The sequence below is a fragment of the Lampetra planeri genome, chromosome 38, assembly GCF_965212315.1.
Source record: "Lampetra planeri chromosome 38, kcLamPlan1.2.h2, whole genome shotgun sequence".
Taxonomy (NCBI): domain Eukaryota; kingdom Metazoa; phylum Chordata; class Hyperoartia; order Petromyzontiformes; family Petromyzontidae; genus Lampetra; species Lampetra planeri.
In genome coordinates, this window is record NC_136144.1 from 3,735,917 (window position 1) to 3,751,991 (window position 16,075).

General features: G+C 52.8%; 1 protein-coding gene across 2 annotated transcripts in view; it reads right to left on the reverse strand.

The window, feature by feature from the left end:
• Nucleotides 1-3,196: 3,196 nt before the first annotated feature.
• LOC144731207 (sushi, von Willebrand factor type A, EGF and pentraxin domain-containing protein 1-like) overlaps nt 3,197-16,075 on the reverse strand; it is a 47,533-nt gene continuing 34,654 nt past the window's right edge. For both annotated transcript variants that reach the window (XM_078612205.1, XM_078612204.1), the window contains 13 exons: nt 14,388-14,464; nt 13,672-13,869; nt 12,133-12,226; nt 11,966-12,042; nt 10,913-11,110; nt 10,151-10,244; nt 9,984-10,060; nt 9,599-9,796; nt 9,183-9,395; nt 6,763-6,856; nt 5,763-5,842; nt 3,681-3,788; nt 3,197-3,484 (listed from right to left, as the gene is read on the reverse strand). In XM_078612205.1, the coding sequence (XP_078468331.1) occupies nt 3,285-3,484; nt 3,681-3,788; nt 5,763-5,842; nt 6,763-6,856; nt 9,183-9,395; nt 9,599-9,796; nt 9,984-10,060; nt 10,151-10,244; nt 10,913-11,110; nt 11,966-12,042; nt 12,133-12,226; nt 13,672-13,869; nt 14,388-14,464 (1,708 nt within the window). In that variant the 3' untranslated portion in view covers nt 3,197-3,284. The remainder of the gene's footprint in view (nt 3,485-3,680; nt 3,789-5,762; nt 5,843-6,762; nt 6,857-9,182; nt 9,396-9,598; nt 9,797-9,983; nt 10,061-10,150; nt 10,245-10,912; nt 11,111-11,965; nt 12,043-12,132; nt 12,227-13,671; nt 13,870-14,387; nt 14,465-16,075) is intronic.

Genomic DNA, 16,075 nt, shown 5'->3' on the forward strand with positions numbered 1-16,075 from the left:
TTTCTGCCGTCTGCCGATTTTGTGTCACTTTCAGGGTCTCTATAAATCTCTTCCGTGGCTTTCCCCCCGCGTCACCGCGACGTATAGACCGCTTCAGACGCCACCGCTGGTCCACCGCTATCAGTAACTCGCTCCCGTTATCCTCGCCAGCGAGTGTCGTGAGTGGCGACGCCCCGCTTGGCACGCTCCCTCCGCAGGTGTACTCCGTTTTCATGTTGTTGCACTTTGTCGTTTTTTTTGTGACCGAGGTCCCCTATTGCAAATGAGACTCTTTCCTGGACTCTTTCCTGGACTCTTTCCTGGGCTAAAGGAAATTCAACTTGAACCCTGCAATGTTACAGGCCAGCTACGGTGAAACGAAAGCATCGCAGATTCCGTTTATCCGCGTGTAACTGGGCCTGGATTACCGCTACCGTGTTTCACCATTTCACATTCAAATCAGTTCGGCAGAAGACACCTGCGCCGACAATTGCCAATCCGAGCAGAGGTTGCGCGCTTCATTTATTGACGCACCGCCTTCACACGACGGACACTTTTGCTTTCCGCGTGCGACTGCGTGGCGCGTTAAACACCGTCAGAACGTTTCAGGCAATCACCAACGTCGGGAACGCGGAGTTAATCGTGGAAGTTGAAATGCAACTTCCGACAACGGGGAAAAGAGCCGCGTCCATCGTCCGCGCACTGCCGCCGCTGTGCGCCTGAGGTTTGCAGTTCCCTCTGGACCGAGACGGCAACAAAAAACGTGAAATCCCTGCGACTGCTTCCTCACGGACTTGCTTGGGTGGCCTGGGCTGATTGGGTGTCAAGGGTTGTGTGGCTGCCCTGGGTTGATTGCGTGGCCTGGGTTGATTGGGTTGATTAGCTGATCTGGGTTGATTGGGTGGCAAGGGTTGATTGTGTGGCAAGGGTTGATTGGGTGGCAAGGGTTGATTGGGTGGCATGGGTTGATTGGGTGGCATGGGTTGATTGGGTGGCATGGGTTGATTGGGTGGCAAGGGTTAATTGGGTGGCAAGGGTTGATTGGGTGGCAAGGGTTGATTGGGTGGCATGGGTTGATTGGGTGGCAAGGGTTGATTGGGTGGCAAGGGTTGATTGGGTGACAATGGTTGATTGGGTGGCAAGGGTTGATTGGGTGGCATGGGTTGATTGGGTGGCATGGGTTGATTGGGTGGCAAGGGTTGATTGGGTGGCAAGGGTTGATTGGGTGGCAAGGGTTGATTGAGTGGAATGGGTTGATTGGGTGGCATGGGTTGATTGGGTGGCAAGGGTTGATTGGGTGGCAAGGGTTGATTGGGTGGCAAGGGTTGATTGGGTGGCATGGGTTGATTGGGTGGCATGGGTTGATTGGGTGGCATGGGTTGATTGGGTGGCAAGGGTTGATTGGGTGGCAAGGGTTGATTGGGTGACAATGGTTGATTGGGTGGCAAGGGTTGATTGGGTGGCATGGGTTCATTAGGTGGCATGGGTTGATTGGGTGGCAAGGGTTGATTGGGTGGCAAGGGTTGATTGGGTGGCAAGGGTTGATTGGGTGGCATGGGTTGATTGGGTGGCATGGGTTGATTGGGTGGCATGGGTTGATTGGGTGGCAAGGGTTGATTGGGTGGCAAGGGTTGATTGGGTGACAATGGTTGATTGGGTGGCAAGGGTTGATTGGGTGGCATGGGTTGATTGTGTGGCAAGGGTTGATTGTGTGGCAAGGGTTGATTGGGTGGCAAGGGTTGATTGGGTGGCATGGGTTGATTGGGTGGCATGGGTTGATTGGGTGGCAAGGGTTGATTGGATGGCAAGGGTTGATTGGGTGACAATGGTTGATTGGGTGGCAAGGGTTGATTGGGTGGCATGGGTTGATTGGGTGGCATGGGTTGATTGGGTGGCAAGGGTTGATTGGGTGGCATGGGTTGATTGGGTGGCAAGGGTTGATTGGGTGGCATGGGTTGATTGGGTGGCAAGGGTTGATTGGGTGGCATGGGTTGATTGGGTGGCAAGGGTTGATTGTGTGGCAAGAGTTGATTGGGTGGCATGGGTTGATTGGGTGGCAAGGGTTGATTGGGTGGCATGGGTTGATTGGGTGGCAAGGGTTGATTGTGTGGCAAGAGTTGATTGGGTGGCATGGGTTGATTGGGTGGCAAGGGTTGATTGGGTGGCATGGGTTGATTGGGTGGCAAGGGTTGATTGGGTGGCAAGGGTTGATTGGGTGGCAAGGGTTGATTGGGTGGCATGGGTTGATTGGGTGGCAAGGGTTGATTGGGTGGCAAGGGTTGATTGGGTGGCAAGGGTTGATTGTGTGGCAAGGGTTGATTGGGTGGCAAGAGTTGATTGGGTGGCAAGGGTTGATTGTGTGGCAAGAGTTGATTGGGTGGCAAGGGTTGATTGGGTGGCATGGGTTGATTGGGTGGCAAGGGTTGATTGGGTGGCAAGGGTTGATTGGGTGGCATGGGTTGATTGGGTGGCAAGGGTTGATTGGGTGGCATAGGTTGATTGGGTGGCATGGGTTGATTGGGTGGCAAGGGTTGATTGGGTGGCAAGGGTTGATTGGGTGGCAAGGGTTGATTGAGTGGCAAGGGTTGATTGTGTGGCAAGGGTTGATTGTGTGGCAAGAGTTGATTCGGTGGCAAGAGTTGATTGGGTGGCAAGGGTTGATTGTGTGGCAAGAGTTGATTGGGTGGCATGGGTTGATTGGGTGGCAAGGGTTGATTGGGTGGCAAGGGTTGATTGGGTGGCAAGGGTAGATTGGGTGGCATGGGTTGATTGGGTGGCATGGGTTGATTGGGTGGCAAGGGTTGATTGGGTGGCAAGGGTTGATTGGGTGGCATGGGTTGATTGGGTGGCCTGGGTTGATTGGGTGGCATGGGTTGATTGGGTGGCAAGGGTTGATTGGGTGGCAAGGGTTGATTGGGTGGCAAGGGTTGATTGGCTGGCCTGGGTTGATTGGGTAGCAAGGGTAGATTGGGTTAATTGGCTGGCCTGGGTTGATTGGGTGGCCTGGGCTGATTGGGCGGCATGGGTTGATTGTGTGGCAAGGGTTGATTGGGTGGCAAGGGTTGATTGGGTGGCCTGGGTTGATTGGGTGGCATGGGTTGATTGGGTGGCCTGGGTTGATTGTGTGGCAAGGGTTGATTGGGTGGCCTGGGTTGATTGGGTGGCCTGGGTTGATTGGGTGGCATGGGTTGATTGGGTGGCCTGGGTTGATTGGGTGGCATGGGTTGATTGGGTGGCCTGGGTTGATTGTGTGGCAAGGGTTGATTGGGTGGCGAGGGTTGATTGGGTTGATTGGCTGGCAAGGGTTAATTGGCTGGCAAGGATTGATTGGCTGGCCCGGGTTGATTGGGTGGCCTGGGTTGATTGGGTTGATTGGCTCGCCTGGGTTGATTGGGTGGCAAGGGTTGATTGGCTAGCCTGGGTTGATTGGGTTGATTGGCTGCCCTGGGTTGATTGGGTGACACAGTTTCATCCCAGGGAAGTTGAACCTGCGCCGTGCTGTTGACTGCGGAGACAAAAGATTAACTTGGCAAGGTTTCAATATGTTTTCGGATAAAAAAGAAAAGACTCCAAACGCACACACGGAGTACTCTGGTAGCTGTAATGCGGCTCTTAAAACGAAACGGACGTGTGTGTGTGCGCGCGGATAGCGACAAGAGTCTCATCCGCAGCTCTGCTGAGTAGCGCGGATGGCACCTTACCCTCGTGCGTTGGCGACGACGTCCTCCGAGTTGGACCTCGAGTGGGGCTGCCTTGGCGAGGTGTCTCCCCCACGCTGTGGTTGCTACTCTGCGTTGCGTTGGAGGTCTCTGTGAATGAAAGACGCCACGGCCGCTTTATCCGTTGTGAGAGAAGGCCACAGTTCTACTCCTGGATCAATATTACCGGTGAGAGTCACGAGCCGAAGCATCTCCCGCTCAACATCGGCGTTTAGCTATGCTCATCACTTTACAGCTCTAGGCCAACTGTGAAAATTCCACATTCCTATGGTGAGGGCCGTGGAATCCACCTCCCAACTCAAAGTCAGACCTCCATATACTTCCCACAAACGGTTACTCATTTTGTTGGCGCCAGTGTGATGATGATGGGCTGAGTTGAACCTCTGGCTGATATTTTGCTCAGGAGTTATTTGCACCTCGAATCTGGCTGTTGTGCTGAGAACGGGCTCCACGGATGACGTGTAACACCTGGGTGCCAGACGCGGGTGCCAGACGCCAGTGCCGACTCAGCATTGTTTGTTTAATATGCAGGGCACTGCCGATGGGACCATGAAGGTTGACGCCACTTTAACCCCTAGTAGGAGACCTTTCGTGATCAATATCCACCATAATAGAGGGTTTTTGGGTGAGATCGCGTAAATATAAACGTGTCGTTAAACCCGCCACCACCCGACACATCCAACTAGGAAGGTTTGTCACGTAAACAGAACGTGCCAATTCGTCACGAGTACAGGAACAAACCAGTGTGTTAGAGAGGAAATCCACAATATTTACAATCTGAGTACCACAACATTTACAATCTGTACTCGTATTTATATTTACGCGCTCTAACCCAAGACGCCTGTATTGTGGAAGGGTGAAGCCAGCATACAGCTTGCATACTAAAACATCCTCCTGGACAACATTGGTCCCAAAGCCCACAGGTTGTAGAATAATGTTTTACTTTGACTTTCGGACGGGCGGACGGACGTGCGTTCATTGATTTAACGTCTGCTTGCGAGTGCTGTGCGCAGCCAAAACACCAGAGGTGTGGACTCGAGTCATGTGACTTGGACTCGAGTCATGAATTTGATGACTTACGACTCGACTTGGACTTGCATAACAATGACTTTGTCCCACCTATGAGATGTGGACTCGAGTCATGTGACTTGGACTCGAGTCAGACTCGAGTCATGAATTTGATGACTTGCGACTCGACTTGGACTTGCATAACAATGACTTTGTCCCACCTCTGCAAAACACCACCCAGTTTGAGATGGAAGCGGTCTCGCTGCAGCTTACGCCCTTGCCTGGCATCTAACTCGACTCCATCAACCCGCGTCTGCTGGTGAAGCCCTCGGTCAAACTCCACTCAATAAAAACCCCTTCTCCTCTGCTGTCCCTACAGTCTAGAACCCTGTTCCGCCGGTCACCCGCACTGCCGACTTCACCGTTAGGCCCAGGCTAAAGAGCTTCCCCTTCTATTCCGTCTTAAAGCGGACGCAGCTTCTCTCGTCACACGCACGCACACACACACCTCGCTCCTCTGCACCGTCCTTGTGTGTGCGTGAGTGCGTGAGTGCGTGTGTGTGCGTGAGTGCGTGCGTCAGTGTGTGTGTGTCTGCGTGCGTGTGTGCGTGCGTGAGCGTGTGTGCGTGCGTGCGTGAGTGCGTGTGTGTGTGCGTGAGTGTGCGTGCGTGCGTGCGTGTGTGTGTGCGTGTATGTGTATGTGCGTGCGTGAGTGCGTGTGTGCGTGCGTGAGTGCGTGAGTGCGTGCGTGTGTGTGCGCGTGTGTGTGTGCGTGTGCGTGTGTGAGTGCGTGCGTGCGTGCGTGTGTGTGCGTGCGTGTGTGCGTGTGCGCGTGCGTGCATGTGCGTGCGTGTGTGTGCGTGCGTGTGCATGTGTGTGTGCGTGTGTGCATGTGTGTGTGCGTGTGCGTGTGTGCATGTGTGTGTGCGTGTGCGTGAGTGCGTGCGTGCGTGCGTGCGTGTGCGTGCGTGTGTGCGTGTGCGCGTGCGTGCGTCCCGCGAGGTTCGAAGCCCACGCGCATTCTGAAAGGTGGAGGCTTTAACGGCGGTTTCTCACGCTCGCAGCGCGGAGCTGTCGACGACCATTTCTTCGTGGTTGAGTCACAGGTCAGCTTGCTGGCTCCGCGCAAGGTGAAGCTGCAGAAGAAGTGAAACAAATCGTCGGGCGATGCTCCTGCTGCTGCTCCTGCTGCTGCTGCTACGTCGGCAGCGGTGCACAAGCACGGACAACGAATCGAGGGCTCAATCCGCGCGTCCGCTCTTCCTCTCCTCTCGCCCCCCTTCAGCGGAACCAACTTTCCCTCCACATGAAGCATCGCTCACTCGTGTCCACTCCCCACTCAGAACTCACACTTATTGTTGCCAACTCACCCCCACGACCGACCGTCCCCCCCTTAATCTCCCCCTCATAACCACCACCACCACCGTCACTGTTCCCACTTCATATTCTCATGACTCGGCTAACACTCATTCATCCAATCCATTCATCATCATCTGCTGTCATCAATTTCGCTTTCACCAACTTCACGCGTCACAGATTCGCCACCATTGCTTCCTCCCATCTATTTCATTCGCCTCTTCTCCTCCGTTACATTCAGGCGCATTGCACCATTGCCAAGTCTTTGTAAAGCGCCTTGGTTAAGGCACTCTGTAAATTACGTTGAGATAAGAAACGTTTAACACGTCGGCTTTCGCAACCAATAGGATCCATTATATAGGTTTTTTGTGTGAGATCGCGTGAATATAAATGAAGAAGATGAATCCCTGCAGTCACGAAAGCTTTAAATCGAAATATAAAAGTGTCGTTAAACCCGCCACCACCCGACACAGCCAATGAGTAAGGTTTGCCACGTAAACAGCACGTGCCAAATTCGTTAGTAGTGCAGCACACGGGTGTGTTGAAGAGTAACCCCACTACAACATTTACAATTCGTTTGCTCGCCAACACAGTGTCGTCGTGGAGAATACAAGTTAGAAAATGCATAAGCAGTCAACACATCTCTGGGTAAGTCGACGAGGTACAACAAGGGGCACGAACGCATCACTCACTCACTCACTGTTTTTGACACGAGAACTCGATGGAGCCCCCGAGAGTGATGTTTCCGCTCCAGAATCCGTGCTCAACTTCCCCGGGCGCATAGCACAGTTCGGCTGGTGGGTCAAAGATGCATAGACAAAGAAAACGGTGCTCAATCTCGATTTGAAGCTTTCGCGACTGCAGGAATTCATACTCTTCTTTCGGTAAAGTCACGTGGGTAGAAAAATAATAGATCACGACGTTTCGATTGCAATGCAGGCAATCGTCATCAGGTGGGAGCCATCCAATGGCGGAGCCAGGATCTTCAGGTAGGGGGGGGCAACCCCTCCAGCAATGAAAATGATAGAGGAGTTGTTAGTCAGTAAGGACTTGTCACTTGCTTTATATTCGATGCGTGTGCGGCGATGGCGCAGCCATCGATCGAGGGTCGAATTCGAACCGTGTTGTGTGATCGGCATCGCGCTCGCTGGAGATGTTGATGCCTTCAGGGAAGTCGTGGACTGTATAACGCAACTGCGCACAATTCTGTGAGTCACTTATAACCGCTTTGCCGTTACTTATCGCCAATTATGGACTCGGACTATTGTCCTATCATCTCATAGAGTCCCTGGCACGTCATAATAAACTACACAGTGGCAGTGGGGGTCGCAAAATGCCGATTGATTACTAATAAACCCCAATGATCCGATCGAAATTAAGAATTTTGATCGGATCATTGGGGGGGCACGTGCCACCCCCCCCCCCCCCACACCCCACTGGCTCCGCCAGTGGAGTCATCAATATAAGTAGCAGAATTAAGGAACCAGACCTGATGAGACATTGAAAGTTGAAAGCGGTCCGGCATTTGATTGTGTTGAAGCAATGCTGCAGAAGTTACGCACACCCACAAGGCCGTGTGGCTGGTGGCCTCTGATAACAAAAGTACTTTTGCGCTATGTCGAGGTCAAGATACAGGGAAAGGGAGCGTCTCGTCCGCTTGTTCGTTTTTAAAATATACTGCAGAGGGCGGGTGGGGTTGCGTGCTCGGCGATGTCACCCGGTGGCACGCCGTTGGTGCGATGTGCCCTCGGCATTGGAAGGAATCTGAACACCGATGGACTCGGTGATTTCGCAAGGTTCCCGTCGACCGAAATTCCGGCACCGTCGTTTCCTCCACGCGACAGTCAAACAGCCGCCACCGCCGCCGCCGCCGCTGCAACCGCCGCCACCGCCGTCACCACCGCCATCGCCGCCACCACCGCCACCACCACGGCCACCACCGCCATCGCCGCCACCACCGCCACCACCACCGCCACCACCGCCACCACCGCCATCGCCACCGCCACCGCCACCACCACCGCCACCACCGCCATCGCCGCCACCACCGCCACCACCACCGCCGCCACCGCCACCACCACCACTACCACCGCCACCACCGCCACCGCCGCCACCGCCACCACCACCACCACCATCGCCGCCACCGCCACCACCACCGCCGCCACCGCCACCGCCGCCACCACCACCGCCACCGCCACCACTACCGCCACCACCGCCAACACCGTCACCACCACCGCCACCACCGCCACCGCCGCCGCCACCGCCACCACCGCCACCACCGCCACTACCACCGCCACCACCACCTCCACCACCACCACCACCGCCACCACCGCCACCACCATCGCCGCCACCACCACTGCTGCCACCGCCACCTCCACCACCACCACCACCGCCACCACCGCCACCACCATCGCCGCCACCACCACTGCTGCCACCGCCGCCACCACCACCACCGCCACCGCCACCACCGCCGCCACCACCGCCGCCACCACCACCACTACCGCCACCGCCGCCACCGCCGCCACCACCGCCGCCGCCACCGCTGCCACCACCACCACTACCGCCACCGCCGCCACCGCCGCCACCGCCGCCACCACCGCCGCCACCACCGCCGCCACCACCACCACTACCACCGCCACCGCCACCACCGCCACCGCCGCCACCACCGCCGCCACCGCCGCCGCCACCGCCACCACCGCCACCGCCGCCACCACCACCACCACCGCCACCACCGCCACCACCATCGCCGCCACCGCCACCACCACCGCCACCACCGCCAACACCGCCACCGCCACCACCGCCACCGCCACCGCCACCGCCGCCATCGCCGCCACCACCGCCGCCACCGCCACCGCCGCCACCGCCGCCACCGCCACCACCGCCACTACCACCGCCACCACCACCACCACCGCCACCCGCCGCCACCGCCACCACCACCGCCACCGTCGCCACCACCACCGTCGCCATCGCCGCCACCACCGCCACCGCCGCCACCGCTACCACCACCACCACCGCCACCACCACCACCGCCGCCACTGCGCGCACCGTTGCGCCACACGCGCCAGCGACATCGCGTTACACTTGTCCGCGCGTGCGCGAGGTGCCGCATGGGAGCGTACTCACGTGTGCACCCGAGGTAACTGCCCACGACCCACCCGGCTGCGTCGCCGCCGTCTTTCTCGCACGACATGTAGTATCCGCCGGCGAGGCTCTTGAAGCGATCGTCGCAAGCGACGTAGACGTACTCGTGGACGTCGTATCGGCGGCCGTGAACGTGCCCGGCGGGAATCTTCACCTTGGCGTGAGGTTGGTCAGGAGGCGTGCCGCACACGGATGCTGATGAGGAGAAAAAATAGTTGCAAGAAACCAAAATTGCAAAAAATCTGGGTTTTAATCGCGCGCATTTGAACGTTCAACTCGGGATCGATTTCCCGCACCTGCGATGAGCGCAGTTGGCTACGTACGGTGTGAAAGAAGTTCAACGTACGTACTTTGTGCCAGTGGACATCCCTCGCCAATCCATCCGCTGCGTCACTTACGGTTGCACCACTTGTGGTCCACGTCCCAAGCCATCATGTCACCCTTTCTTCTGCAGTACAAGTCAAACCCATCTGACGGAGACTTGTAGTCCTCGTCGCAGTCAAAGTGGACCGTCTGGTTTTCGAAGTACTGCTGTTTGTTGTCATACGCTGGAGAAAGCTTCGCGTGAGGCTGTGGAGGTGGTTTGCCGCAGAACGCTGAAGAGACGGAGACACGCAATCGTGGGATCACTTTCCATGCCCCCCGGCACGAAACGAAACAGTTGAGAACGTTCTGAAGGACAGTTAGCCTGGTCGTCGTACGCGAGTTCATGGTGCTTGGGGCTAACAGAAACGGCGTTATTTGAAGTGAACCGAAGTGAAGGAGACAAGAGGGGCTACTCACGTTTACATGCGGGGGGCGATGATAACCACCGTTGATTGTAGAGGCAGACCAGAGTTCTGTTGCCCTGCAGCGTGAAACTAAACACGACGGGCGAACACAGTCATCGTTCAGAGGCGTGCGGAACGAACGACGGAGCCGAGCGTGTGTGCACCGAGCGTTTCACTCACTGCTCGTCGCACGAGTAGGTGATGCTGCTGCCAGTGGTGACGTTCCCCTCCCACTTTCCGTTAGGAATCTTAGCAGGGCGCTCGCATTCCTCACCTGTGAACAGAACGAGAGAAGCGTGGATGCCACCGGGTTCTTGACGCACCCACGTGCACTCAACGTGATGTGAGTGTGTGTGTATGTTGAACTTCTTTAGCATGGTGCGTAGCCAACCGTGCTAATTGGAGGCGCGATGCAGTCGTGCCATGCGATGGCACTGCGGGGGGCTCAATGAGGTCGGAGAGAATTACGGTGACTCTTCTCCGCTGAGCTGTGGCTCGCATGAAGGTCAGCTGGATTTGCAACTCTTGCACACGTTACTTTGTTGACATCTTCAATACTGATCAATAGACATTACTTTAATATGGCAACGTATAAAATAACTACATTGCTGATATTATGTATCGTCTAATTATTCAAAAAACGTCACACATTCACTCGGAAAACCGCAACCATCTCGTTGCCGACAGTTGCCACTGTGATCCTATCAAGACCTTGCGATGTCAACCAATCACGACCCTGTTGAGTGGGCAGCAGTAGAAACGTGATGCTGAGCAATGTTGCAAGTTGCAGCCCGTGACGCAACTCTCTCTGCACCGTGTTGCAGCCCACGATGAATGGAAAGACGTAAACTTCATGTAAGCTCCGGCAATGTAGCGCTGGAGCATTTAAAAGTCAATGCCAGAGTGGACATCCCTCGCCAATCCATCCGCTGCGTCACTCACGGTTGCACCGCTTGTGGTCCGCGTCCCAAGACATCAGGTCACCCTTTCTTCTGCAGTACAAGTCAAACCCATCTGACGGAGACTTGTAGTCCTCGTCGCAGTCAAAGTGGACCGTCTGGTTTTCGAAGTACTGCTGTTTGTTGTCATACGCTGGAGAAAGCTTCGCGTGAGGCTGTGGAGGTGGTTTGCCGCAGAACGCTGAAGAGACGGAGACACGCAATCGTAGGATCACTTTCCACGCCCCCGGTACGAAACCAAACAGGCGCCATATTCTTAGGTTTTTTTCGGTAAAGTTACGTAGGAAAAAAAATAATAAAAGTAAAATAAAAATAAAATAAAAATCACGACGTTTCGGAGGCAACACAAGCTTCCGTCTTCAGGTGGCTGTGAAGGTTCCACCTGAAGACGGAAGCTTGTGTTGCCTCCGAAACGTCGTGATTTTTATTTTATTTTTTATTTTACTTTCATTAATTTAAATGTTTTACCTACGTGACTTTACCGAAAAAACGAATATGAATCCTTGCAGTCACGAAAGCTTCAAATCTAAAAACAAACAGGGGCCATCCATTGAGTAGGCACGCAAAGATCTGTCAAAACTTGACCCCTCTCCCCTTTCCTGTATGCACGCGGACTTTTTACACCCCATCCCCCACCTGCGTACGTTCGCCTGATGCACCCCCCCCCCCCAAATCCTATAGAACGGCCGATGCAGAAACGACCAAGGATTAATATTATTCACGTGTTTAAGCAAACAGAGAGTCCACCGCCCGGACTATCTAACATCATTTGAAGGCCAATGTAGACAATTTATTATTGAGGCTTCACCCTCGCGTACATTGTCAGTAGACCCCCCCCCCCATACGCAAGCGTAACGCGTTTGGGTTAACCCTTCTCCCCCCTCCATGCGTACGTACTAAATGGATGGCCCCCAATTGTGAACGTACTGAAGGACAGTTAGCCTGGTCGTCGAACGCGAGTTCGTGGTGCTTGGGGCTAACAGGAACGGGTTATTGGAAGTGAACCGAAGTAAAAGAGACAAGAGGGGCTACTCACGTTGACATGCGGGGGGCGATGATGACCACTGATGATTGTAGAGGCAGACCAGAGTTCTGTTGCCCTGCATCCTGAAACTAAACACGACGGGCGAACACAGTCATCGTTCAGAGGCGTGCGGGACGAACGACGGAGCCGAGCGTGTGTGCACCGAGCGTTCCACTCACTGCTCGTCGCACGAGTAGGTGATGCTGCTGCCAGTGGTGACGTTCCCCTCCCACTTGCCGTTGGGAATCTGATCAGGGCGCTCGCATTCCTCACCTGTGAACCGAACGAGAGAAGCGTGGATGCCACCGGGTTCTTGACGCACTCACGTGCACTCAACGTGATGCGTGCGTGGATGTATGTTGAATTTCTTTCACACCGTACGTAGCCAACCGTGCAGTGCTGGATTATCGTAGTAGCAAAAGTAACTACAACACGTGTAGTAGCTACAACACGTGTAGTAGCTACAACACATGTAGTAGCTACGGGCCGTGCACTTTCAAGGGCCCCGCGCTAAATGCTTTCAAGCTATCAATTCCAGTTCAGTGATTCTGCACTTGCTCTATTACTATAGTACTATACCGCCATATTCTTAGCCAACCGTGCTGATCCATGACTTTGAGACCCCTCACCGCCTACTCATTCCACAAGGAGTGACTAACCCCATATCTGCATTTGTCATCAACATGCTAAATTCCTCAGTTGATATTTAAACTCTTTTGTCAAGGCTCTCTGCTCCTCCCACTCAGCTTAAAATACGCTGCCAAGCTTGGCAGTGTTCATTAAGACGCTGTCTTTCCGACAGCTCTGTTCTTCACCTGAGGACGGCTGCTTGCGTTGTGGCCGAAACGTCGTGAGAATTTTATGATGCTTTATTTTAATTATTTTATTATTTCCCTTCGAAGTGACTTCCCCGAAAGAAGCAAGAATATGAATCCCTGCAGTCACGAAAGCTTTAAATCACTATACCGCCTTCAACTTTAATGAACGACTGGGTGTTTAAGGTTAGCGATTTGTCGTATTATCTGGCTGTATAGCAAATGAAAAAATACAATAACTTCACCATGCAAGTTAAAATGTTGTGTTTTAATATTTACGTGTTTTTAATTTTTTTTAGGGCCCCTTTATAACATATGCTACAGGCCCCGCGCTAGCTGAAGCCGGCACAGCAACTGTGCTAATCAGAGGCGTGATGCAGTCGTGCCATGCGATGTCACTGCGGGGGGCTCAATGAGGTCGGAGAAAATTACAGTGACTCTTCTCCGCTGAGCTGTGGCTCGCATGAAGGTCAGCTGGATATGCAACTCTTACACACGTAACTTTGTTGATATCTTCAATACTGAAAGATACATTGCTTAAATATGGGAACGTATAAAATAACTACATTGCTGATATTATGTATTGTTTAATTATTCAAAAACCTCACACATTCATTCAGAAAACTGCAACCATCTCGTTGCCGACAGTTGCCACTGTGTTCCTATCAAGACCTTGCGATGTCAACCAATCACGACCCTGTTGATTGATCAGCAGTAATAGCGTGATGCTGAACAATGTTGCAAGTTTCAGCCCGTGATGCAACTCCCTTTGCACCGTGTTGCAGATGAATGGAAGAACCGAGACGTCAACTTGATTTAAGCTCCCGCAATGTAGCGCTGGAGCATTGAAATGTCAATGCCAGAGTGGACATCCCTCGCCAATCCATCCGCTGCGTCACTTACGATTGCACCGCCGGTGGTCCGTGTCCCAAGTCGTTCGGCCACCCTCTTGCTTGCAGGTCAGGTAAAAGCCGGGTGAGGGAGCCCTGTAGTACTCGTCGCAGTAGAAGTAGGCGTACTGATCCACGCGGTAGAGTTCCCTGCGGTCGTAAGCTACGGCAAGCTGTGCGTGACGCTGTGGAGGTGGTTTTCCGCAGAATGCTGAAGGGACGGAAAAATGTAATCACGGTTGCACTTTTCACTCCTCTTGATAATATCATTCAAAACCAAACCGTTGGAAATGTACTGCAGTTAATGTTCAGAACAACAGTTTGGCCCGTATTCGTAATCGAGTTCATGATAAAATTTCGATTTAAAGCTTTCGTGACTGCAGGGATTCATCTTCTTGGTTCTTTCGGCAAAGTCACGTAGAATGGAAATAATAACATAATAAAAATAAAACATAATAAAATAAGTCTCACGACGTTTCGGCCACAACGCAAGCAGCCGTCCTCAGGTGGAGAACAGGTCTGTCGAGAAGACAGAGTGGCCGAAACGTCGTGAGACTTATTTTATTGGTTTATTTTTGTTATTTTATTATTTTCATTCTACGTGACTTTACCGAAAGAACCAAGAAGATGAGTTCATGATTATTTGCACAAATAGGAAAGTGGTGCATGTGAAGTGAGAAAGACCCTGTAAAGGAGACGAGATAGAGAGAGAGAGAGTGAGCAACTCACGGTCGCACGCAGGAGGCGGTGACGACCACTCCTTAGTCTCTAGGCAGGTGAGCGTGCTCTCACCCTCCACTCTGAAACTAAAACAACATCGTTGCTGGAAGTTAATTCACCAAACACAATACCGTATACACTAGCGAACTGTCTTGTTTTTACAAGATAAATAAATCGTGAGACATGAAGCATAGCTTGCCTTAACATTTTTTCCATGCAAATGGGTAATGCTTACAGTTTCACGAGATTTACTTTGCAAACACAGAGAGTCAGCTGGTAAATATCGCGATTGTGAATTAACTTAGGGTGACAGCTCGTCTAGCATGGCCTGACATGTTTGCACCGCTTTCAACAACCACGGCGCATTTTAGAGTGTCCATAAATGACCTCAACTCAGATGTACATATGTGTGAATGTATGTTGAACTTCTTTCGCACCGTACGTAGCCGACCGTGCTCATTGGATGTGCGCGGAGAAGGACAACAAATCTGGCTGTGACGGTCCCACCTGATGACGGAGACTTGTGTTGCCTCCGAAACGTCGTGATTTTTATTTTTATTAATTTTAATTTCATTTTTTACCTACGTGACTTTACCGAAAGAACTAAGAGTAAGGACAACAAACCTTCGGCTGAGCTTTTGCTTTGATTGGCCCAAGGCTCAGCAACCAAAACAACGAGAAGAGACAATTTTTTGTTGCGAATTCGGTAACAAAACGAACTCAATAATTCAAGAGCCGCAAAGCACTATGGGGTGAATACAAGATGGCGGGTCCTTAACAAACGACGTCACGGAGCTGCAGGTTGACGACCCCCTGCACTCGAGGAAACGACCACGAGCGGCGGCAAAAGTTTTGTACGATCCACGCCTCTACGAAGACAAGTCCCTCCTGGAGTGCTACGCTCTCGGTATTGCCCGGGTCATCGCACGGGTGAAAGGGCACGAGTGATTTGGGATCGTTGACAAAAAATGTCCCCCTGTGTGGATAAGAGCGAGGGATCCGCAAGCGGAACCGACATCTTCCTGCGAACGGGGCCGTGTCACGGAAGTGCCGGCGCGTTCTTCACGTTGTTTTAATATTTAATTGGAGTTGTTCTCCCAAAAATTGTAAAGCAAGTGCAATTCTGATAATTGGTTTTTTACCCTTCTATCTGGCAACAAAACTGACACCTTTTTTTTACAAGGAGTCATGTTTGCATAGACCACAATACCTGTAGTTATAATGCAAACAAAAAACATAACTCTGATAATGTATGCACTGTCCTTGAAGTTGATTGGTCCACACCCGAGACAGCTTTCCTTAGAGCCTAGTCTCACATGGGTTGGACCAGATGACGCCAAAAGGCGCACAACCAATTATCATTTTCTTTACTGGCAAATGAGGTTCCAGTGGTGTAAATGCTTACCCCGAGCTCTCATACTCTGATGGTGCATTGCCTTTGAGTTGTGCGCCTTTTGGCGTCATCTGGCCCAACCCATGTGAGACTAGGCTCTAAGGAAAGCTGTCTCGGGTGTGGACCAATCAACTTCAAGGACAGTGCATACATTATCAGAGTTATGTTTTTTGTTTGCATCATGACTACAGGTATTGTGGTCTATGCAAACATGACTCCTCGTAAAAAAAAAAGGTGTCAGTTTTGTTGCCAGATAGAAGGGTAAAAAAACAATCGTCATATTTTTTACTGGCAAATGAGGTTC